The sequence below is a fragment of the Haliotis rufescens genome, unplaced genomic scaffold (assembly GCF_023055435.1).
Source record: "Haliotis rufescens isolate VD_foot unplaced genomic scaffold, xgHalRufe1.0.p SCAF_20, whole genome shotgun sequence".
NCBI classification, from domain to species: Eukaryota; Metazoa; Mollusca; class Gastropoda; order Lepetellida; family Haliotidae; genus Haliotis; species Haliotis rufescens.
Genome location: NW_025963891.1, coordinates 1,900,751 through 1,927,936, shown reverse-complemented (window position 1 = coordinate 1,927,936; position 27,186 = coordinate 1,900,751). Strand labels below are relative to the sequence as shown.

At 43.9% G+C, this 27,186-nt stretch overlaps 1 protein-coding gene across 2 annotated transcripts; it reads right to left on the bottom strand.

Moving 5' to 3' along the window:
* Nucleotides 1-1,775: 1,775 nt before the first annotated feature.
* Nucleotides 1,776-27,173, bottom strand: LOC124151035. 2 transcript variants are annotated; one of them, XM_046523277.2, is made up of 2 exons: nt 26,182-27,173; nt 1,776-3,479 (listed from the first exon to the last, which is right to left on the bottom strand). In XM_046523277.2, the coding sequence occupies exon 2, from the start codon at nt 3,433-3,435 to the stop codon at nt 3,010-3,012; it is 426 nt and encodes a 141-aa protein (XP_046379233.1). In that variant the 5' UTR covers nt 3,436-3,479; nt 26,182-27,173; the 3' UTR covers nt 1,776-3,009. The 2 variants fall into 2 exon arrangements, with proteins under 2 accessions (XP_046379233.1, XP_048256690.1); XM_048400733.1 differs by lacking the exon at nt 26,182-27,173 and adding an exon at nt 11,845-12,031.
* Nucleotides 27,174-27,186: the final 13 nt, after the last annotated feature.

The window sequence follows — 27,186 nt, the reverse complement described above, 5'->3', positions numbered from 1 at the left end:
ATTCTGATGGGTAAACATAATTTACAATTAATGTACAGAAGATGGCCATAAAACGCAAGCAATTAGCGTGTGGGACGGCCGGATTGAGTTATTCACCACTCGCCTGGTGGCTGACCTCATTTGTACTCATTCGGTGGGAAATTTGGAATACATTATTCATAATCGCCACTGTTACACAATGATTAATCTTAAATTTAGCACGACAACGACTATTCAGATTATTTTTACAAAATTTCATATTTTTATAGTTTGAAGTGAATATTATCAAACCTATTTTACCAAACGCAAACTATAAACTTATTAAATTAATATATCTGTTATTATGCAACTGTTTACCTGCATTTCGTCAAAGAGTGAGTGAGGTTTTACGCCGCTTTTAGAATTATTCCAGCAATAACATGGCGATAAACACCAGAAATGGGCTTCACACAATGTACCCATTTTGGGAATCGACCCCTGGTCTTCGGCGAGACGAGCGAACGCTTTAATCCCTAGGCTACCCCAACCATCCCTTTTTCCTCAAAGAACCTATTGGTATATGTAATTGTTGATCTACAAGTGCCTGTTGCAAGACGACTGTTAATCTAGTTTCCCTGGAGAGTATTGTTATAATATAATAAGTGATGGGTTGTGCCTTCAGTTCCTTATTATCAGCATGCTGCTAGACACTCAAGTAGGTATTGTCATACTATAGCCATTACATCAAAGCACAGTTACTGAGTTGTTCCCCAAACTCTGAATTGTCACAGCTGTTAAAAGGCACTCGTGTAATTGTTATCACAATTATTAATCAATAACAATTTGATTTATTAAACACCAACAAAACTGCTGAACTGATTGGACAAAACCCACTGCAATTGGTGAGAAGTCTAAATTGTGACGGAGCACCGTCCTCATGATTCACCCGTGATTGTTGTGTATACAATCAGAGGGACATGATGATGGATTAAGTACCCCTGTATTTACCTCAATAAATCCGGGCCATGGAATATTGATGAAGAAAATGTAGGCATCGCGTGCAAATTGTCAGTAACTCATCTGCTATCGCAGTGTTGTCAAACATGACGGACAAGACAGCCATTTGCCTTGTATGACAACTGTCACTATGGTGAAGACGAGAGGTGTAATTATCCCACCACTGCCCTAACCCTACCAGCATGCTTTCACCTTTAGGGATTTAATAAGGGCTTAGCTTAAGCTGATGGTACAAATGTACACAGGTGCCCCTGGGTATTGCTCGCCAATACCGCCACTGCAGACTTTTTGCATCAATGGTGTATATTTATTCACAGTACCGGAAGTGACGTAAACACGGTGGTATAAGGGGGCATTATCAAGTCTGGCAACCATCTTGATAGACCTGCTTCCGGTGTTTCAAGTGTTTAAGGAGGCACTTGTAACACGGGGATGGATTGTGTCGACACGACAGCCAGGTGCGCCACACAATTGACTGCGGCCATTATTCACCATGGTGTACAGTGGAATCTCGTCAACACGACATACATACTGACCAACTGGCTTTACAAAGAATGCGTATGACTCATCACTCTGTAAAACTCACTCTTAAAAATAATATTTACGCCTAGTGAGATGTTCAAAAGCCGTTCTGCACCCTAGATCGTGTTTATACATGTATATCGATCTAAGTTTTACTAAAACTCCTTTGTCTATTCTATATGCCCTTTGTCTTATTCGGTGTTCTACACACTCTTATGTCAAGTTGCCCCAAAGGAGTTGACTGAGATCTAGGCGGAAGAACCAGACAAGACGATGTATGATAACAACTGGGTTTATACCATAATCGACTACCGTTTGGCACAGTTTTCAATCTCACAGCCTTTCATAGCTCTAAGTATACATTGGTCGGCTCTAAGTGACATTCACAAACAAGTCAAAATTAACAAAGGACACAGCTGGAATGATAGGAGGAAAGGAGAAGAACACACACAATACTCACAGAATAATCAATAAACCATTAACGAATAGTAAGAATATAGTTGGAATGGTTGTATGTCTCCAATAGGGACGACATCGTATTCATGGTTCGTGTCTCAAATGAAGATAACACACGGTAATAGTCAGTGTTTGCAGTCAAATGAATACAGATTTTCCAGATTGTGAATCGTACTATGACGAGACGGAAAAACTAACGTGATTTGCAATTAGAGGTGATCGATACTGTCTTGGCTATCACGTCGATAAGATTCCCAGATCGCCATTGATTGGTGGGCTTACGAGGAGCACCAAGCGAAGATGGATCAAGTTTGAGTTTGGTGATTTTGATTACGACATGTGTACCGCCTGGTACACTCTTGATGAACACCAGGAGCTAAGCAAACATATACAAACTTGCTATAATAGAAAATATCTATTTTCTGTCGACGAATAAAGTATATGTCAAAAGTCCCTTAGTAGATGGAAGATTGATGAAGCACAACGACTGGAGCCCATGTTGGGCGCCATAACAATGTCTCGGATGTCAATGATGGTCAACACAAACTGTCGACAAAAATAACTTGTCTCTGTCTGTAGATGAGCAATGGAATGATACGCGCACAGTAGACGGAGCAGCAGAGGACTGGGCCCCGTTTGGCCGGTAGAAGCACTGCTTGTGCACAACATTTCTGGCGATGAGTACAAGCACAACACCATGCAGGTATCCGGACATGCTTCTATTGGCAGGCACGCTTTCTATAACACAACAGTCCCAATCTTATTAAAGTGACGCAAATTGTATGTCCGCATCAACAGTTGTAAATTGTTGGTATTGGGTGATTTATGCTTTTCTGGAAACAGACAACTAGTTGTCCTATTTGTACCAGGTTCGAATCCTGTATTTGGTGAATACAGGCTGGGAAAGTTTACGTGTCCTGCAGTCTGAATAGGTAGACATGACCTCCATGGTGTGGGAAGCTGTAGCCGGTTCTGTCCAGGTTGAAAGCTTACATATCAATAATGCCGATACGAGAGGCGGAATTGTTTAACACGTCTTCAGTAGAGCATGGCGAATCAATAGCCTCTTCTCTTGACCATGGCAAAGTGTGTGAGCTGAAGCCCCCCTGCCTTCTTATCCCCACGCTCTAGTGTCCCGGTCACACAGTATCCCAACTGAAAGTCCGCCTGACTCACATTCGTCGTTAGATGCATCCGGAAATCGGGCTGGGGCTGTTCCTTGAACTTGCCTTGGATCATCATTGTTCCGTTACCTTTGTCAACCATCTTGCCTTTCGTCGTGGACTTCTTGGAACCTATCACTTCCACAATTTTACACTTGGATCGACTCCACCAGTAAGTTTTAAGTGTCCAGTAGGAGATGAGAGCAGGCTGGGCCCACCCTTCGTAAGGAAACAGCAAGACCTTGGTGGGGTAGCCCTCGTAGTTGAACACCTTCCGGCAGCATTTCCCCCGGGTCTCGTAGTAGAACAGTTGAACCATTGTTGTTTGGTCTCCTGGACTCCTCCTGGTCGGCTCACATCATTCTGAAACAAAGATCAGGCAGCATTAGCCATAAGACGTCGTCATAAGCCGATCATATTCAAGACAATCTCGACACATGAGATGACTCATGAATTAAGAATAACTCATCGATTGAAAACCGATCTACAACCTTAAAGATATTCGAACTGTCGCCGACCTGAAGGCCCTAACACCATGGAGCGTGTATCCGGCTGTGTGTATGAAGGAAGGTGAACGGCTTTAGTACCGATATATAAGAGAAATAAAAGACAACACTTGTATCTGTATATAAGAGAGATGGGCCATATATATATACGGAACATACATGTGTAAAACGGAGATGAAACATATCTGTATATAAATCGGGTGGTGCACGGTATTTGTGTATGTAACAAATATTGAACACGACACTGATATATGTATGGAAGGAACACGACCACAGCATGTATAGGGAGAGATGGGCACTAAGATTTACATGTATGAAGGAGGGAAACGCCAAAAGCAGCGGCCAAAACGTATTGTATGTAAGAAAGAATGTGTAGTCTATCTGTATATAAGAAAGAAGGAACACGGAAATTGCATTTGTATTTAAGAAGTATGGAACAGGGCAATAACACGACAACAGTATGTGTATCTAAAAAGAATGGAACACGGTAATAACATGACAACAGTATGTGTATCTAAGAAGAATGGAACACGGTAATAACATGACAATAGTATGTGTATCTAAAAAGAATGGAACACGGTAATAACATGACAACAGTATGTGTATCTAAGAAGAATGGAACACGGTAATAACACGACAATAGTATGTGTATCTAAGAAGAATGGAACACTGCAATAACACGACAACAGTATGTGTATCTAAGAAGTATGGAACACTGCAATAACATGACAATAGTATGTGTATCTAAGAAGAATGGAACACTGCAATAACATGACAATAGTATGTGTATCTAAAAAGAATGGAACACGGTAATAACACGACAACAGTATGTGTATCTAAGAAGAATGGAACACGGTAATAACACGACAACAGTATGTGTATCTAAGAAGAATGGAACACTGCAATAACATGACAATAGTATGTGTATCTAAGAAGAATGGAACACGGTAATAACACGACAACAGTATGTGTATCTAAGAAGAATGGAACACTGCAATAACATGACAATAGTATGTGTATCTAAGAAGAATGGAACACTGCAATAACACGACAACAGTATGTGTATCTAAGAAGTATGGAACACTGCAATAACATGACAATAGTATGTGTATCTAAGAAGAATGGAACACTGCAATAACATGACAATAGTATGTGTATCTAAAAAGAATGGAACACGGTAATAACACGACAACAGTATGTGTATCTAAGAAGAATGGAACACGGTAATAACACGACAACAGTATGTGTATCTAAGAAGAATGGAACACTGCAATAACATGACAATAGTATGTGTATCTAAGAAGAATGGAACACGGTAATAACACGACAACAGTATGTGTATCTAAGAAGAATGGAACACGGTAATAACACGACAACAGTATGTGTATCTAAGAAGAATGGAACACGGTAATAACACGACAACAGTATGTGTATCTAAGAAGTATGGAACACGGTAATAACATGACAACAGTATGTGTATCTAAGAAGTATGGAACACTGCAATAACATGACAATAGTATGTGTATCTAAGAAGTATGGAACACGGTAATAACACGACAACAGTATGTGTATCTAAGAAGTATGGAACACTGCAATAACACGACAACAGTATGTGCATCTAAGAAGTATGGAACACTGCAATATCACGACAACAGTATGTGTATCTAAGAAGTATGGAACACGGTTATAGTATATGTATGTAAGAAGGAAGTGAGTGAGTGAGTGAGCAAGTCAATACAATAGTGACATTAGTAATAGTTCAGCCATATTGTGAATAGAATATTATCTTTACACATTATGAAAAGGAAACAGTTGACAAGGACAGTAATATATAACCAGTAGCGTATCACATGTCTTCATTTAAAGCTAGATATATAAAACATCAATTATAGAAAATGACATAATATATAATATAGTACTGCTCTCACAGGTGGCACAGAAGTCCAATTCTTGTTCTACTGATCGCTGCAGCACTAATCGCTGCAGTACTAATCGTTACAGTACTAATCGCTGCAGTACTGATCGCTGCAGCACTAATCGCTGTAGTACTAATCACTGCAGTACTTATCGCTGCAGCACTAATCGCTATAGTACTAATCGCTGTAGTACTAATCGCTGCAGTACTAATCGCTGAAACACTAATCGCTGTAGTACTTATCGCTGCAGTACTAATCGCTGCAACACTAATCGCTGTAGTACTTATCGCTGCAGCACTAATCGCTGTAGTACCTATCGCTGCAGCACTAATCGCTGTAGTACTAATCGCTGTAGTACTAATCGCTGTAGTACTAATCACTGCAGCACTAATCGCTGCAGTACTAATCGCTTCAGTACTAATCGCTGTAGTATTAATCGCTGTAGTACTAATCTCTGCAGTACTAATTACTGTAGTACAAATCAGTCTTTACAGCAGAGTACCACATTTCAACAGGATCCACATTACATTCCATGAAACAACATGACGTCATAATATAAAATGTCAGCACCCCAGAATAAGCAGTCGCGAGTATGGGCGTAAAAAGACGAACTAGTGTTGAAAACTATATGAATGGATCACTGAAAACCAGCGTCTGGTATGTCTTAGAGGGATTGACTTGTTTCACCTCGTATTTCAGCCGTATCGGCAGATATTAAGTATTAAGTATAGAATTATTACAGTTTAGTTCGAGTGGTTGGCTGCATAAACAACAATTCAAACAGTCGTCGGCACGTAAAGCATCGGGCCAGGTGATCTTTTCATCCCTGGAATGACCCGAAATGTCAACATCAAACGGCAGATAACTACCAACATTTGTTTCCATGGTAACAACTACATACGTCACCAACAACACAAATAACACAAGTTCTTCAAATTGTTTAACTGTGTCACGTACAATTGTAATTTCCCTGACCGCTGCTGAGGTCATTATTCCTCTCTACCCATTAACTTCTGACCACTAATCTGCTATCTGCTACATACACACCTACTATCTGTTGAACACACACACAACATGCTGAAACCACACCTACTATCTGCTGAACACACACACACGACCTGCTGAACACACACCTACTATCTGCTGAACACACACACTACCTGCTGAACACACACCTACTATCTGCTGAACACACACACAACCTGCTGAACAAACACCTAATATCTGCTGAACACACACACACAACCTGCTGAACACACACCTACTATCTGCTGAACACACACACACAACCTGCTGAACACTCGCCTACTATCTGCTAAACACACCCACACACACACAACCTGCCGAACACACGCCTACTATCTGCTAAACACACCCACACACAACCTGCCGAACACTCGCCTACTATATGCTAAACACACCCACACACACACAACCTGCTGAACACACACACAACCTGCTGAACACACACACAACCTGCTGAACACACACCTAATATCTGCTGAACACACACACACAACCTGCTGAACACACACCTAATATCTGCTGAACACACACACACACACAACCTGCTGAACCCACACCTAATATCTGCTGAACACACACACACAACCTGCTGAACACACACCTAATATCTGCTGAACACACACACACACAACCTGCTGAACACACACCTAATATGTGCTGAACACACACACACAACCTGCTGAACACACACACACAACCTGCTGAACACACACACACAACCTGCTGAACACACACCTAAAATATCTGCTGAACACACACACACAACCGGCTGAACACACACACACAACCTGCTGAACACACACACACAACCTGCTGAACACACACCTAAAATATCTGCTGAACACACACACACAACCTGCTGAACACACACCTAATATCTGCTGAACACACACACACAACCGGCTGAACACACACACACAACCTGCTGAACACACACACACAACCTGCTGAACACACACACACAACCTGCTGAACACACACCTACTACCTGCTGAACACACACCTACTACCTGCTGAACACACACACACAACCTGCTGAACACACACCTACTACCTGCTGAACACACACACACAACCTGCTGAACACACACCTACTACCTGCTGAACACACACCTAATATCTGCTGAACACACACACACAACCTGCTGAACACACACCTACTACCTGCTGAACACACACACACAACCTGCTGAACACACACCTACTACCTGCTGAACACACACCTACTACCTGCTGAACACACACCTACTACCTGCTGAATACACACACACACAACATGCTGAACACACACACAACCTGCTGAACACACACACAACCTGCTGAACACACACAACCCGCTGAACACACACACAACCTCCTGAACACACACCTACTACCTGCTGAACACACACACAACCTGCTGAACACAAGCCTACTATCTGCTGAACACATATTAATACAACTAAAGACACAAGTATTATGCGTAACCTGCATATCACCTGCTTAATTTAACCCATTTCAAGTGATGTCGTGGGCAAGAAACTAACATTGACAATACAGTGCATTAAGGGACTATGACAAAGAGTCTCGTCATCATCTGACAGGCCCAATACAGTGCATTAACGGACTATGACAAAGAGTCTCGTCATCATCTGACAGGCCCAATACAGTGCATGAAGGGACTATGACAAAGAGTCTCGTCATCATCTGACAGGCCCAATACAGTGCATGAAGGGACTATGACAAAGAGTCTCGTCATCATCTGACAGGCCCAATACAGTGCATTAACGGACTATGACAAAGAGTCTCGTCATCATCTGACAGGCCCAATACAGTGCATGAAGGGACTATGACAAAGAGTCTCGTCATCATCTGACAGGCCCAATACAGTGCATGAAGGGACTATGACAAAGAGTCTCGTCATCATCTGACAGGCCCAATACAGTGCATGAAGGGACTATGACAAAGAGTCTCGTCATCATCTGACAGGCCCAATACAGTGCATGAAGGGACTATGACAAAGAGTCTCGTCATCATCTGACAGGCCCAATACAGTGCATGAAGGGACTATGACAAAGAGTCTCGTCATCATCTGACAGGCCCAATACAGTGCATGAAGGGACTATGACAAAGAGTCTCGTCATCATCTGACAGGCCCAATACAGTGCATTAACGGACTATGACAAAGAGTCTCGTCATCATCTGACAGGCCCAATACAGTGCATTAACGGACTATGACAAAGAGTCTCGTCATCATCTGACAGGCCCAATACAGTGCATGAAGGGACTATGACAAAGAGTCTCGTCATCATCTGACAGGCCCAATACAGTGTACTGTAAAACACATGCCCACAGTGTCTGCCGCCTCTTTCTCTCGCCACATCCACACATACACAGCACCTGTACTGCTGACAATACAGCCTAATTTGCCTGTTGCCATCTTCCCGTGTCAGGCTGATTACTGGCCAGAGCCCGTCTATAATTAATGACCAGACATGATGCAAGTGTATGCACACGTCGGCCACTATAGCTCCCTGCAGGCGCACACTGCCTAGCATCCTCCAAACCATCCATGCACTCCCAGGCCCCCCTCTTCTCGCTATTGATTCTCCATAAGAACATAATGGCCCAAACATGCTTTCATAATGGCTCCTTAGATAAAAGGCTTCATTAGTATACACAGGCCTATCGTGTGCAGCGTTTGGGTGCTTCCTGGCCTATTTACTGTGTTCTGGTGATGCTAAGATGTTTTTGGATCGGGATGATGGTCAGCAATGCATGATCAAAAGGAATTTAGATCGGCGATTCAGGATGTAACAACACAATGCTCCCACTGGGATCATATGATGGAATATTGGCTTTCACTGTCGCACTTTTCTATATATAATAATTACAACGTCTACGGAAATATAGATGGAATAGCATCTATAGGTAGCACTGACACATGTAGTGAATGCTCTCAAAGGATGTCCAATGAAGACGTCACACAGAAGACGCCAGCATCCGTCCAGCGGGTTCTTCAGGGTAATATGTGCACTCCCAATATAGTTGAAGCTGACCATGTTGAATGAGTATCTGTTCCATATGTTAGATGAATTATTAAAATACCAATATGAACAAAGCAGACGCTGTCCATGAAAGTTTATGAAACAGTATCTGGAGACATCGATTTGTGGAGTCATCGTGGTTTCCCTGATCAATGGAATGAAACAAGCTTGATATTTGACGTGAAACACGTCGGTATCAACACCAAAGGGTTGCTTTAACAACTCACTAGTGTCGTATCCACTGGTGCCATGAGCTTCGTTAGCAACACGCTTCGTCTAACAAGCCATCTCACAAGGAATATATGCTAGACGATGGAAAGGGCTGAGTTCGATGAACAATGAGGGTATTTAAGGGCGGAAAGAGACACAAATACAGAGGACTGAATAGAATAAATCACAATTATAGATATACCCGTAGACAGCAAGACAGGCAGCGAGACACGCCAAGTCAGAATAATGGAAACAGAATTCTGGAATGTCGGAATGTAATATGTTGGAATACGGGTAGAGACACAAACAGCTGGTCAGACAGACAATGAGACTGATAGACGCTGAGAGTAAATGTAAATGACATTTTGAGAACAATACGGCGCACACAATTATGACCGGTGTATGGACATTCAGACACGCGTGATGACCGAGGGGTGGATAGCAAGACAGCAGCACAAAGCAAACAGTGAGTGAGTGTTGTGTTACGCCGCTTGTTTTTAAGAAACGTCTGGGAACATTTCGATGCCAGAGAAGACCAACAATGGGCTTTACTACTTACTTTCAACATTTTGAGTTCAACTTAACTTGGAAGGTATTGGTAAGCAGGCCCAACTGGCTTATGTCAATACCGCTCCCTGTTACCATATTACATTTGTGTTAACATCAAAACTTTAAGGTCAAGAAACAATACAAATTATATAATAAGAAGACCACTCATGTAACCAACACTACAGTCATGTGCGTGTAAGCGTAAGATATATTAATACTCAATGTACAAACCTACCACTATTTTCTATAAAAAGACAGAAAGATATGGACAGAAGTATCTCTTGTTAAATTCTTGTTACCACACAATGCTGGTTTCAGATCAAAACCCTTTGTGTAGTAGTACATAGTGCTTCTAACGTTACAATAAGTAGGACAAGCAAAGAGGAAGTGATGCGGAGACTCCAAATGAAAACCACACTGACATGCTGCAATATTTGTATAATGTCTTTCAACGCTATGACTATTGAGATCACTGCATCCAAGTCTTACACGAGCATGGACAATTAGAAAATATCGAGTACCGTAATTTAAGTCAAGTATATACAACTTTTAGAAGTATCCAATGCCTTTTTAAGACACGTGTACGTGCTTGAATGCTTAACATCATCTGGTTACAGATTCCAAAGGCGGGTAGTAGCTGAAAGAAATGACTTACTGCAAAACGAAGTCTTTCAAAATATTTCGTGTAACTGCATACCATTTCTTTGTATTGGTTTTGTAATTTGTAATGGTTATCTATATCTATCTGACGCAGAACAAGATTACACAGATAATCTGGTGCAATTCTGTTTATCATTTTATAATATAATCACTATTTGTACCCATGTAAGGAATAGAACCCGAGCGACGTGACGAGTGAACGCTTTAACCACGAGCCTACCCCATCGTGAAGAAATATACACTGCATAAGAACAGAGAGATTCAAAATATATGTATAGGACAGATCGATAGACAGAAAGACGACAGAGATAAAAACAGTTAGGAGAGGTGGAACAGGGTTTTATGTTGCCTGTAAGATTAGTTCACATAGTCTGACTGCCGAATGCCAGGCATGGTATATGGACAGTCAGACATACACAATAAGGATATATATGTGTGTGTATATATATACGAACATGAGAGATGTGTATACAGTTACACAGCGTAAGTATATTATGTAGAGAGAAACAGTTTAACATGAAGAATACAAGACATACAAATAGACAGAGCAAAGGGCAGAGAGGAATCGAGAATAAGACAATAGAAAGATGAACAATGAGAAAAACAGTAATTAAAGACAATGCTACAAACACACACACAGAGAAACACATACACACACAAACAGACACACACAGACACATACAGACACACAGACATACACATAGACACACATACATACACATATACAGACTCACAGACCCAATACAGACACACATATAGAAACACATATAGACACACAGACACATATAGTCACACAAACCGACACACTGATAACCTAGCGAGACATTGCCCTTACCGGAAGTCTCTGATTTGTCCAGACATTTTATGCCGACCGCGCTATGGATGTATTCACATCTACTGTTGTAGTGTAACTCACTGATTCACAGTGATTGTAAGTAATTCCCCGACCTTGTAAAGCAGCGGCAGCTGCCTGCACACACACCAGCGCAACACATTACTAACAGGAATGCTGGTCCCCCGGGAGGGTCGCGATGTCGGTCACACGCTGCATCAGCGTGATGGGGATGCTGGTGACGGCGGGTATTCGCCAAGGTGCTCAATGGGGCCTACTCAGCACGGATCAATACTGAAACTTCAACACCAATTGTAAACTGGGAATTTGTTGTATTCAAGGCTGGTTTCAGAAGGAGACCAGAACACATTCGCGTCCTGCTGATGATCAGCGTCTGGGTCTGATTTGACAGATTTAGAAAGGCGACTCTAGGGATACCTCGCTTCAGACGTCCTTGTGAATAAAGCGACAAAACTATTTCTGTAATCATAAGAAAGTCGATTGCACGATTCCGACATTATCATGAACATGTTTTTATGAATCACTATCACATAATGATGAGAGGAGGTATTCGCGAAAAAGTGAGCGTATCCTGCCCCACCGGTAGCCTGCGTCACAAACACACGCAAAGGCAAGTTAAATATTCCCCTGAACAAGGGAACATATGGTACAAGTCAAAACAGGGAATTGCATCAAACATCATTGTTGTCACTGATACGTCAAATTTGGAAATATCTTTCACATGTCTACCATGAATTTGTTTTCAAGCTTTACTAAGCCACTGAACCATCATCAAACGCAAGCATTGTATGATGCTCTTTGACTATTTGATTGTGCCTCTAAAGTTGTAAAATATAGACATAACGGCTCGAGCTGCTGGAGTATTGCTGGAGATACAATTCATGATAAGTTCAGCTGGAACATTAAACATGATTAAACCAGGTACACATACATCATTAAAGGGCTGGGGTTGCTGGAATATTGGAAAGTTGACTATTAACCTTTAACTCTCTTCTCATAGTCTTGTGGATAGTTTTTGTGTGTGTCACTCTGCATAGATCTAAATATGAAACAGATGAGGAGGGTTTTAATTTAGACACCAAAGGCTGCAGCTGCTGGAATATTGCTTGACACGCTTAGCACATCAAGCACAACACAACCACATCACAACCACATCGAACCAAACCATTCTCTCAAGGCACATGTAACAGTACATGACTGTAACGGTTTCTGTTTGATTCGAATACGAATACTCCTTGCATCAGTTTGGATTAACGCCGCAGTATTATCGTAACATGAAACATACCATGACATGTCAGCTCGACCGGGGAACGTCTGATGTGATGCAGGTCGCAGACGTTTATCACTCTGGTCAAACAAACCAGCCCCGGTAAGGTGCACGACCAAGGATCATATTGAGGGAGAATATTGGATTCGAAATCAAAATGAAAATCTGCACCCAGAACCCCAGGGACTCGATCACTTAATGCGTAGGGTGATGGTCACCCGCTCCCTGGACACCTGGAGCCATTACTGTAATAACAACAATGAGTTCTATTTTCTGTGGTCTCTTCTTTTGTGATAAATTAGAAATATCCCAAGGAGTTCGAACCTCGGTACGCAATTCATGTATGTACGTCAATATCTCTTAATTTGTCAACACATCGATATACTACGTTGAATAATCGCCTCAATAGTTTCAGTTTGCACAATCAAAAGTTTCATTTTAAAGGTACAAGATGTCTTGCAATTGGCAATTGTTCAGAATCAATAACAGTGTGGCGTCAAACACTGTAGCCTGAGTGACGGGGTGAGGCTCAAACACTACAGTCTGAATGGTGGGTTGAAGCTCAAACACTGTAGCCTGAATGATAGGGTGAGGCTCAAACACTACAGTCTGAATGGTGGGGTGAAGCTCAAACACTGTAGCCTGAATGATGGGGTGAGGCTCAAACACTAGTCTGAATGATGGGGTGAAGCTCAAACACTATAGCCTTTGTGACTGGGTGAGGCTCCAACTCTATAGCCCGTGTGACGGGGTGAGGCTCAAACACTATAGCCTGAGTGACGGGGTGAGGCTCAAACACTACAGCCTGAGTGACGGGGTGAGGCTTAAACACTGTAGCCTGAGTGACGGGGTGAGGCTTAAACACTGTAGCCTGAGTGACGGGGTGAGGCTTAAACACTATAGCCTGAGTGACGGGGTGAGGCTTAAACACTGTAGCCTGAGTGACGGGGTGAGGCTCAAACACTATAGCCCGAGTGACGGGGTGAGGCTCAAACACTAATACCTGAGTGACGGGGTGAGGCTTAAACTCTATAGCCTGAGTGACGGGGTGAGGCTTAAACACTGTAGCCTGAGTGACGGGGTGAGGCTCAAACACTACAGCCTGAGTGACGGGGTGAGGCGACAACACTGTAGCCTGAGTGAAGGGGTGAGGCTTAAACACTGTAGCCTGAGTGACGGGGTGAGGCGACAAACACTATAGCCTGAGTGACGGGGTGAGGCTTAAACACTATAGCCTGAGTGACGGGGTGAGGCGACAAACACTATAGCCTGAGTGACGGGGTGAGGCTTAAACACTATAGCCTGAGTGACGGGGAGAGGCTTAAACACTATAGCCTGAGTGACAGGGTTAGGCTTAAACACTATAGCCTGAGTGACGGGCTGAGGCTTAAACACCATAGCCTGAGTGACGGGGTGAGGCTTAAACACTGTAGCCTGAGTGACGGGGTGAGGCTTAAACACTATAGCCTGAGTGACGGGGTGAGGCTTAAACACTGTAGCCTGAGTGACGGGGTGAGGCTCAAACACTATAGCCCGAGTGACGGGGTGAGGCTCAAACACTAATACCTGAGTGACGGGGTGAGGCTTAAACTCTATAGCCTGAGTGACGGGGTGAGGCTTAAACACTGTAGCCTGAGTGACGGGGTGAGGCTCAAACACTACAGCCTGAGTGACGGGGTGAGGCGACAACACTGTAGCCTGAGTGAAGGGGTGAGGCTTAAACACTGTAGCCTGAGTGACGGGGTGAGGCGACAAACACTATAGCCTGAGTGACGGGGTGAGGCTTAAACACTATAGCCTGAGTGACGGGGTGAGGCGACAAACACTATAGCCTGAGTGACGGGGTGAGGCTTAAACACTATAGCCTGAGTGACGGGGAGAGGCTTAAACACTATAGCCTGAGTGACAGGGTTAGGCTTAAACACTATAGCCTGAGTGACGGGCTGAGGCTTAAACACCATAGCCTGAGTGACGGGACGAGGCTCAAACACTATAGCCCAAGTGACAGGGTGAGGCGTCAAACACTATAGCCTGAGTGACGGGGTGAGGCGTCAAACACTATAGCCTGAGTGACGGGGTGAGGCGTCAAACACTATAGCCTGAGTGACGGGGTTAGGCAAGGGTTTGTGTATCCCTTCGTGTTGTAGGCTGCCTGTCTCGTCATGGTTTTCATGTCTTTATTCACTTCAGATGCGTGTTGTGAATATTGTACACTGATTAGCATTTGTAACTTTGGATAACGTCTCTCTGTTGAACTGATACTATAAATGACTGCATATCATCCAACCAAATGCCACGACTACCCAACACGGACTGCCAAATCACAAAAGTATCTCTCCTGTTTCAAAAAGGTGTATCCACAGTTAGTACATACGACATTAACTGCTTCCATTAACATCCTTCAGAACATGTACAAAAGCTACAAAAGACCCTCCACATTCACAAAAAATCTTCGCCAATAGTCGACCACACACCATAAGCGCGTTTACGAACCACCACAAACCAGCGATGACGCCAGGTGTTCGCAAAAAGGCACAAATGACATGCGAATTTATCAAATGAGGGTTATGACACTCGGGTGACATGTGAGCAAGCATGTCCTGTCCTACCTATGACACGTCACGTGAAGAAGAATGTCCTGTCCTTCGTTTATGCCCCATGTGATCGACACATGGGCAAGACTGTCCTATCCTACTTTTAAGACACCAGGTGATCGACACATGGGCAAGACTGTCCTATCCTACGTTTAAGACACCAGGTGATCGACACATGGGCAAGAATGTCCTATCCTAAGTTTAAGACACAAGGTGATCGACACATGGTCAAGACTGTCCTATCCTACGTTTAAGACACCAGGTGATCGATACATGGTCAAGACTGTCCTATCCTACGTTTAAGACACCAGGTGATCGACACATGGGCAAGACTGTCCTATTCTACGTTTAAGACATCAGGTGATCGACACATGGGCAAGACTGTCCTATCCTACGTTTAAGACACCAGGTGATCGACACATGGGCAAGAATGTCCTATTCTACGTTTAAGACACCAGGCGATCGACACATGGGCAAGTATGTCCTATCCTACGTTTAAGACACCAGGTGATCGACACATGGGCAAGACTGTCCTATCCTCCATTTAAGACACCAGGTGATCGACACATGGGCAAGACTGTCCTATCCTACGTTTAAGACACCAGGTGATCGACACATGGGCAAGAATGTCCTATCCTACGTTTAAGACACAAGGTGATCGACACATGGTCAAGACTGTCCTATCCTACGTTTAAGACACCAGGTGATCGATACATGGTCAAGACTGTCCTATCCTACGTTTAAGACACCAGGTGATCGACACATGGGCAAGACTGTCCTATTCTACGTTTAAGACATCAGGTGATCGACACATGGGCAAGACTGTCCTATCCTACGTTTAAGACACCAGGTGATCGACACATGGGCAAGAATGTCCTATTCTACGTTTAAGACACCAGGCGATCGACACATGGGCAAGTATGTCCTATCCTACGTTTAAGACACCAGGTGATCGACACATGGGCAAGACTGTCCTATCCTCCATTTAAGACACCAGGTGATCGACACATGGGCAAGACTGTCCTATCCTACGTTTAAGACACCAGGTGATCGACACATGGGCAAGAATGTCCTATCCTACGTTTAAGACACAAGGTGATCGACACATGGTCAAGACTGTCCTATCCTACGTTTAAGACACCAGGTGATCGACACATGGGCAAGACTGTCCTATCCTACGTTTAAGACACCAGGCGATCGACACATGGGCAAGACTGTCCTATCCTACGTTTAAGACACCAGGTGATCGACACATGGGCAAGACTGTCCTATCCTACGTTTAAGACACCAGGGGATCGACACATGGGCAAGACTGTCCTATCCTACGTTTAAGACACCAGGGGATCGACACATGGGCAAGAATGTCCTATTCTACGTTTAAGACACCAGGCGATCGACACATGGGCAAGTATGTCCTATCCTACGTTTAAGACACCAGGTGATCGACACATGGGCAAGGCTGTCCTATCCTACGTTTAAGACACCAGGGGATCGACACATGGGCAAGAATGTCCTATCCTACGTTTAAGACACCAGGTGATCGACACATGGTCAAGACTGTCCTATCCTCCGTTTAAGACACCAGGGGATCGACACATGGTCAAGACTGTCCTATCCTCCGTTTAAGACACCAGGTGATCGACACATGGGCAAGACTGTCCTATTCTACGTTTAAGACACCAGGGGATCGACACATGGGCAAGAATGTCCTATTCTACGTTTAAGACACCAGGTGATCGACACATGGGCAAGACTGTCCTATCCTACGTTTAAGACACCAGGGGATCGACACATGGGCAAGAATGTCCTATTCTACGTTTAAGACACCAGGGGATCGACACATGGGCAAGACTGTCCTATCCTACGTTTAAGACACAAGGGGATCGACACATGGGCAAGACTGTCCTATCCTACGTTTAAGACACCAGGGGATCGACACATGGGCAAGACTGTCCTATCCTACGTTTAAGACACAAGGGGATCGACACATGGGCAAGACTGTCCTATCCTACGTTTAAGACACCAGGGGATCGACACATGGTCAAGACTGTCCTATCCTACGTTTAAGACACAAGGGGATCGACACATGGGCAAGACTGTCCTATCCTACGTTTAAGACACCAGGGGATCGACACATGGGCAAGACTGTCCTATCCTACGTTTAAGACACAAGGGGATCGACACATGGGCAAGACTGTCCTATCCTACGTTTAAGACACCAGGGGATCGACACATGGGCAAGACTGTCCTATCCTACGTTTAAGACACAAGGGGATCGACACATGGGCAAGACTGTCCTATCCTACGTTTAAGACACCAGGGGATCGACACATGGGCAAGACTGTCCTATCCTACGTTTAAGACACCAGGTGATCGACACATGGGCAAGACTGTCCTATCCTACGTTTAAGACACCAGGGGATCGACACATGGGCAAGACTGTCCTATCCTACGTTTAAGACACCAGGTGATCGACACATGGGCAAGACTGTCCTATCCTACGTTTAAGACACCAGGTGATCGACACATGGGCAAGACTGTCCTATTCTACGTTTAAGACATCAGGTGATCGACACATGGGCAAGACTGTCCTATCCTACGTTTAAGACACCAGGTGATCGACACATGGTCAAGACTGTCCTATCCTCCGTTTAAGACACCAGGTGATCGACACATGGGCAAGACTGTCCTATCCTACGTTTAAGACACCAGGTGATCGACACATGGGCAAGACTGTCCTATTCTACGTTTAAGACACAAGGTGATCGACACATGGGCAAGACTGTCCTATCCTACGTTTAAGACACCAGGGGATCGACACATGGGCAAGACTGTCCTATTCTACGTTAAAGACATCAGGTGATCGACACATGGGCAAGACTGTCCTATTCTACGTTTAAGACATCAGGTGATCGACACATGGGCAAGACTGTCCTATCCTACGTTTAAGACACCAGGGGATCGACACATGGGCAAGACTGTCCTATCCTACGTTTAAGACATCAGGTGATCGACACATGGGCAAGACTGTCCTATCCTACGTTTAAGACATCAGGTGATCGACACATGGGCAAGACTGTCCTATCCTACGTTTAAGACACCAGGTGATCGACACATGGGCAAGACTGTCCTATTCTACGTTTAAGACATCAGGTGATCGACACATGGGCAAGACTGTCCTATCCTACGTTTAAGACACCAGGGGATCGACACATGGGCAAGACTGTCCTATCCTACGTTTAAGACACCAGGGGATCGACACATGGGCAAGACTGTCCTATCCTACGTTTAAGACATCAGGTGATCGACACATGGGCAAGACTGTCCTATTCTACGTTTAAGACATCAGGTGATCGACACATGGGCAAGACTGTCCTATTCTACGTTTAAGACATCAGGTGATCGACACATGGGCAAGACTGTCCTATCCTACGTTTAAGACACCAGGTGATCGACACATGGGCAAGACTGTCCTATCCTACGTTTAATATACCAGGTGATCGACACATGGGCAAGACTGTCCTATCCTACGTTTAAGACACCAGGGGATCGACACATGGGCAAGAATGTCCTTCTCTGCTAGCAGCATTGCTTATGACTTCAACCATTAAACCATTAAAACTGCAACCATAACCATTAAAAACCCTCTACGACAACATTCTCAATGAGTTGGATGTCCATCAGAATGATTGATTTCGGTACCCTTGGGCGGTAGGTGACGAAAATAGTTAATAAATATACGCTAAGGATCGCCTTCCGATACAGAATCGCATAAAAGATGCTTATACCATTGACAGAAATTCTGCCCAAGGCTTTCTACCTTGTATAAGCGTAGAACCATGTCTGTCAGCAGTACAGCCCGGTGCCTTGCTGGAGCTGTATCAACAGCTGTTGAAATATTGCAGACTCCAGGCTTATAGTTGGACACGCTGATATCACACTGCAATAATAGCCAAACAGTTATGTTCACATGTCAGTGCGTAATTGCAGCACATTTCAAACGTCTCGTTGTTTTTGAAAGGATGCTTCGTCAAAGTTTCAACAGATTTCTTTTTATGTTTCAACAGTTCAACATCTGCCAGTGGTTCTTTTGAAGGAAGTGTCAGTGTCGAATGAGTTTTAAACGAATTCTTCAATGTGATGGGTTTCATCACTGCTTCCAGCATGTCTGAAGTCGTCAAGAAGCAGATGCACGGCGATTTAAGTCGAGTGACGCTTTCAATTCTCCTATATTGGATTATAATAGGTTCTCTCTCGCCCCCGCATTCACTGCCACGATGAATTAGAACACGTGTTCTGGTGTCTGACACATTTCGCCATTATGTAACTCAAACTTAGAGCTGATGTGGTTTTGTAATAGAAATGGTCCATTAATGTATTTCACTGATAGTGGCATAAGAATTTGTGGCGTCAGTAGGCTGAAAGAGTTCCCAGCTTTACTACCTCTCTGTGCAGCAGTCATCAGTGATTAGGAGGAGATTCATTTCCGACCTGGTCCTAGAAGCCCCTAGGTTCAGAAAGTGACCTCTGGTGTACGGTATAAGAAAGTTCGGATAAGCTTTAACGTCATACATAGAATCCAATCTGATCCTAGAAACAAGTAGGTTCAGAATATGACCCTTGCTGTATGGTATAACACGTTCACGTGTGGCCTTAATGTCAAACATAGAAACAAGTAGGTTCAGAATACGACCCCTGCTGTTTGGTATAACACGTTCACATGTAGCCTTAATGTCATACATAGAAACATGTAGGTTCAGAATACGACCCTTGCTGTATGGTATAACGTTCACATGTAGCCTTAATGTCATACATAGAAACAAGTAGGTTCAGAATATGACCCTTGCTGTATGGTATAACACGTTCACGTGTGGCCTTAATGTCAAACATAGAAACAAGTAGGTTCAGAATACGACCCCTGCTGTATGGTATAACACGTTCACATGTAGCCTTAATGTCATACATAGAAAAAAGTAGCTTCAGAATATGACCCTTGCTGTATGGTATAACACGTTCACATGTGGCCGTAATGTCATACATAGAAACAAGTAGCTTAAGAATACGACCCCTGCTGTATGGTATAACACGTTCACATGTAGCCTTAATGTCATACATAGAAACAAGTAGCTTCAGAATATGACCCTTGCTGTATGGTATAACGTTCACGTGTGGCCTTAATGTCAAACATAGAAACATGTAGGTTCAGAATACGACCCCTGCTGTATGGTATAACACGTTCACATGTAACGTTAATGTCAGAGATCCTAGAAGCAAGTAGGTTTATGAATACGATTTAGATATAGCCTGGAATGTCACATTTTGCAGTGTCGAATGACAAGTAAGAAGGGACCCACATTTCTTGCCTTGGTGACAGAAGGAAGTAGCAGTTGATGTGACCCTTGCATTTAACTGACTTACTGAGTATGGTTTTACGCCGCTTTTAGCAATATTCCAGCAATATCACGGCGGGGGACACCAGAAATGGGCTTCACACATTGTACCCATGTTGGGAATCGAACCCGGGTCTTCGGCGTGACGAGCGAACGCTTTAACCACTAGGCTACCCGACCGCCCCCCTTGCATTTAAGAAACGACAAACTCTCATTCATTTCCATCGACTATAGATCTCATTGTGAACCGGAACCCATCTCTCGTCATCCGATGAAGGACTTAAGGATATAAAGAATCAGATGTAGCTCTTAATCAGGTACTTTACGCCAGATGAGTCAGATCTAGTGTTGGAAGTAGGTTCAGCTTTTCGAGTCTTGCACAAGATCTCGACTATAGAATCACAATTGTAATGCGGTCAGATCTAGTTAAAGAAATACCTTTAGGTCTCGCCCCTGTAACAGTACAAGTCTCCAGTGTCAGAATGTGAATAGATCTGGTTAGGACTGGCAAATACAGGAGCATACCGGTTCTATGATGTCAGAATGTAAATAGATCTGGTTAGGACTGTCAAATACAGGAGCATACCGGGTCTATAATGTCAGAATGTGAATAGATCTGGTTAGGGCTGTCAAATACAGGCGCATACAGGGTCTATAGTGTCAGAATGTGAATAGATCTGGTTAGGACTGGCAAATACAGGAGCATACCGGGTCTATAATGTCAGAATGTAAATAGATCTGGTTAGGACTGTCAAATACAGGAGCATACAGGGTCTATAGTGTCAGAATTTGAATAGATCTGGTCAGGAATGTCAAATACAGGAGCACACAGAGTCTATAGTGCCAGAATAAGAATAGATCTGGTTAGGACTGTCAAATACAGGACCACACCGGGTCTATAGTGTCAGAATGTGAATAGATCTGGTTAGGACTGTAAAATACAGGTGCACACCGGGTCTATAGTGTCAGAATGTAAATAGATCTGGTAAGGTCTGTCAAATACAGGAGCATTGTATTACCAAGTCTAGTGTAACTATGAGAGTAGATCTAGTGGGAGCTGTAAAATACTGGAGCATTCATGCATCTTTTGTAGCTCCTCCATCACATAAAGCCATTTGCAGCATACTCTGCTTCAAATGTAGCCCTAGTGTTATCACATCGTGGCATTAGCCACAGAAGGAGTTCCTAGTGTCGAACCCGGGGTCACATTCACCCAGTTGGGAAATGTTGGCCGAAACATGCAGTATTAAGATGAACTATATGTGAATTGTACAACTGTCCCCTGCCATGTCGAACATGTGTGATGTGAAATTGTTCCCATAATGTTGAACATGTACCATGACAAATGCCCTCGGTCGACCGATCCCCCAGATAGTTCCATGAATCGTTATCCTCGGTATGTACGACCAAAGCTCTGCCCCATGTTGACAAGACTGACTAGACAAACACGTCATGTCTCAGCTAGTGCTAATATGTACGATTGGGATAACCGTCCGAGGAGACACCTAATCTGTAGAACAAACAGTGAGGCACATTTACTCTTATCTAATCAGTCTTCAGCATGAAACTAGTCAGTTATTGCAGTGTGGAAACGAGCACTGCATCACAACAGTGAGAAAACCCAGTCTGGCATGAGTGAGTGAGTGGATTGAGTCTGACGCCACGGGGTTACAGATACACAGGCGTGATGGCTTAATGACAGAGGAAAGGTTGTAGGCTTTTTCCTTTTTGGCAAAATCCAAGATATAGTACTGGCAAACCAAGGACAACCATCCACCAAATAGTACTGGCAAACCAAAGACCACCATCCACCAAATAGTACTGGCAAACCAAAGACCACCATCCACCAAATAGTACTGGCAAACCAAAGACCACCATCCACCAAATAGTACTGGCAAACCAAGGACCACCATCCACCAAATAGTACTGGCAAACCAAAGACCACCATCCACCAAATAGTACTGGCAAACCAAGGACCACCATCCACCAAATAGAACTGGCAAACCAAGGACCACCATCCACCAAATAGTACTGGCAAACCAAGGACCAGCATCCACCAAATAGTACTGGCAAACCAAGGACCACCATCCACCAAATAGTACTGGCAAACCAAGGACCAGCATCCATCAAATAGTACTAGCAAACCAAGGACCACAATCCGCGATATAGTACTGGCAAACCAAGGACCACAATCCGTGATATAGTACTGGCAAACCAAGGACCACAATCCGCTATAAAGTACTGGCAAACCAAGGACCACAATCCGCGATATAGTACTGGCAAACCAAGGACCACAATCCGCGATATAGTACTGGCAAACCAAGGACCACAATCCGTGATATAGTACTGGCAAACCAAGGACCACAATCCGTGATATAGTACTGGCAAACCAAGGACCACAATCCGCTATATAGTACTGGCAAACCAAGGACCACAATCCGCGATATAGTACTGGCAAACCAAGGACCACAATCCGCGATATAGTACTGGCAAACCAAGGACCACAATCCGTGATATAGTACTGGCAAACCAAGGACCACAATCCGTGATATAGTACTGGCAAACCAAGGACCACAATCCGTGATATAGTACTGGCAAACCAAGGACCACAATCCGTGATATAGTACTGGCAAACCAAGGACCACAATCCGCTATATAGTACTGGCAAACCAAGGACCACAATCCGCTATATAGTACTGGCAAACCAAGGACCACAATCCGCGATATAGTACTGGCAAACCAAGGACCACAATCCGCGATATAGTACTGGCAAACCAAGGACCACAATCCGTGATATAGTACTGGCAAACCAAGGACCACAATCCGTGATATAGTACTGGCAAACCAAGGACCACAATCCGTGATATAGTACTGGCAAACCAAGGACCACAATCCGTGATATAGTACTGGCAAACCAAGGACCACAATCCGCTATATAGTACTGGCAAACCAAGGACCACAATCCGCGATATAGTACTGGCAAACCAAGGACCACAATCCGTGATATAGTACTGGCAAACCAAGGACCACAATCCGTGATATAGTACTGGCAAACCAGGGACCACAATCCGCCATATAGTACTGGCAAACCAAGGACCACAATCCATGATATAGTACTGGCAAACCAAGGACCACAATCCGTGATATAGTACTGGCAAACCAAGGACCACAATCCGCTATATAGTACTGGCAAACCAAGGACCACAATCCGTGATATAGTACTGGCAAACCAAGGACCACAATCCGCTATATAGTACTGGCAAACCAAGGACCACAATCCGTGATATAGTACTGGCAAACCAAGGACCACAATCCGCGATATAGTACTGGCAAACCAGGGACCACAATCCGTGATATAGTACTGGCAAACCAAGGACCACAATCCGCTATATAGTACTGGCAAACCAAGGACCACAATCCGTGATATAGTACTGGCAAACCAAGGACCACAATCCGTGATATAGTACTGGCAAACCAAGGACCACAATCCGTGATATAGTACTGGCAAACCAAGGACCACAATCCGTGATATAGTACTGGCAAACCAGGGACCACAATCTGCTATATAGTACTGGCAAACCAAGGACCACAATCTGCTATATAGTACTGGCAAACCACAATCCACTATATAGTACTGGCAAACCAAGGACCACAATCCGTGATATAGTACTGGCAAACCAGGGACCACAATCCGCCATATAGTACTGGCAAACCAAGGACCACAACCCATGATATAGTACTGGCAAACTAAGGACCACATTCTGATAGAATCTGGGGTCCGAAACCTCGACAAGCAGAAAAGTCAAGAACTAAAAGCCTTTGACAATTGGACCAATAGAGACATCCAAGGAGAGATCCAAGCAATATCACATGCCAACGCCAGAGAATAACCACCCTCGATTATCCGCTGAAACAGATTCCACTGGGCAAGATCACGATGATAACAATATGGATAACTGAAATCAGCGATTACACAAGGTGTTCAGAAACCTCGTCAGATGAATGCAGAAATCTTTGGTAGGGATTAGAAAAGAGATATGAAATCATGAAGAAACAAACATAAGTCAACCTATCCGCAAACCTGGACCCACCAGCCTCTACCCAACCGTACAATCTATACAAAATACAAGTGTGTTATTACCTCTAAACAGGAATTCGAAAAGTGACGGATCTAGATTCCATAATATAATATTCACTTAACCTGTTCAGGAACAGGCATGAGTACCAGTGAATGACAAGACGAGAGTAAGGAGTGACGTAATGGATCAACACAGGTTCTAGACATACACTACCGGTTCATATCCAGTAGGCACCTGATAGAGGGACGTCGTGTCTGGCCACAGATACAGCGTCATCAGCTGTGATCATCCATGGACGGACTGTATCATCTAGTATCAAACAACGAGAAGGAAGCAAAGATCATATTGCTTCATGTCAGGCCAGAATCAGCTCGCCGACAATAATAAGTCATTGGCAGTCTTGATATACAGATTATCATTGACATTACCCGTAACCGAATCGTCAAAAGATATCAAGATGTTGTTTGAGAATCATAGGCGTCATTTAAGTAAGTTGTCCAGGCAACCCTATGTATATCTCCTGTTTCAGCCCTATAATCTGTACACTAACACTTCGACTCTTGTGAAGACACGCCGACACTTTGTTAATAAACACATACCAATATATCCTTGAGCTACAGAACATTTGAAGTTGAATAAGCTTTTGAAAATCTTATGAACAATTTCCCCAACCTATATAGGAACCAGAACACCACGACCAGCCTGTATAAGAATCTAGCCAATATACACGGAAAGGTCACCCTAGTATCCAGAGAATTGCATTCATCAATTGTTTTGTTGTGAACAATTGTACCTTGTAATTAGATTGTCTCGCTCAGACAAGGTCTGGGAAAGTTTTCAAGATCGATACAAACTACGACGACAAGTTAATTACTTGTGAGAGGAAAACAATGATACGATGCATGGTGGGCGCGGATGAAGCAGTAACCTAACCTCCCTAGTCCCCATCCACAGCAAAACGCGAGTCGATACATCAAAGACAGCCTTACCTCGAGGAGTGGGAGAGAGATGGCTCAATCTTTGGTCGTGGTAGTGCCTGGTCCTCACTCGTTGCTTCAGCCCTCGGCGTTACACTTTCTGTTACACTAGCTGCCTCATATATTAGATACTGTAGTCCACATTGTCCATCGACCAATGGCGTGCTTCCATTTCCCGACCAAGGGATGGCACTTGTGGGGTAGAGGATAGACCCTCCCTTATCCAGTCGACAGCAACGTTAGGGATTCAATGTTACATGCAATTGTGCATAATTATCTTCGAACACAAACAGTTCCCGCTAACAACCATCCAAGCTTGCTGGCGATGCTTCGTGCGACTGAGGACGTTCCAGCAGCTAATGAGCTATCTCTAACAAACCAAACTGCCCGCCGATCGAGATCAGATATTCCAGTAGCGCTTGTTGCGGCAAGCGTTTAATTAGAAGTCTACTCCATTAAACAAGACTGGAATCAAATTGATGAACGTAGGTAGAAAGGGGTGAATTTGGGAGCGATCGACCCCAGCTTTCTATCTGATAGGCAGCGTGCTCTCTTCGGAACGAGGTGGCTGTCTTGTACACAGGGGCGCGGACACCAGCACTTCTTGGATTAGATTAAAGGCAGTTCGATTCAAGGATCTATCTGTGCTGCGGGAATTTGTGCCAATTACGGGCAAATGAAATGCACAAATATTGATCCCTCGCCCCTTCCGACTAAAGCTAAAACAATATGATGAACGTGAGTCCGAGATTCAACACGTCATGAAGTGGACGTGCCAGATCGGGCACAGTAAACACCACTTCCACAGCCAGCTTCCATGTGTGTTTCCATCTTCCTCTTTCATATCCTCCTCGCTGTAAGAACCTTAACATGTGACTCCCGCCTGAAACCTTTGTACCAATTATTGCATCGATTGCTGGGAGTTTCTCGGCGGTGTTTTAAAAGACTATGTAGAAAGCAATCATTCTATGTCATTACCACGCGGTGCCTTCTACTGTATGGACGTAATACATTTAT

What these genes read in the sequence shown, in the direction of transcription:
- LOC124151035 (XM_046523277.2), bottom strand. Translation starts at nt 3,435, where the DNA reads ATGGTTCAACTGTTCTACTACGAGACCCGGGGGAAATGCTGCCGGAAG.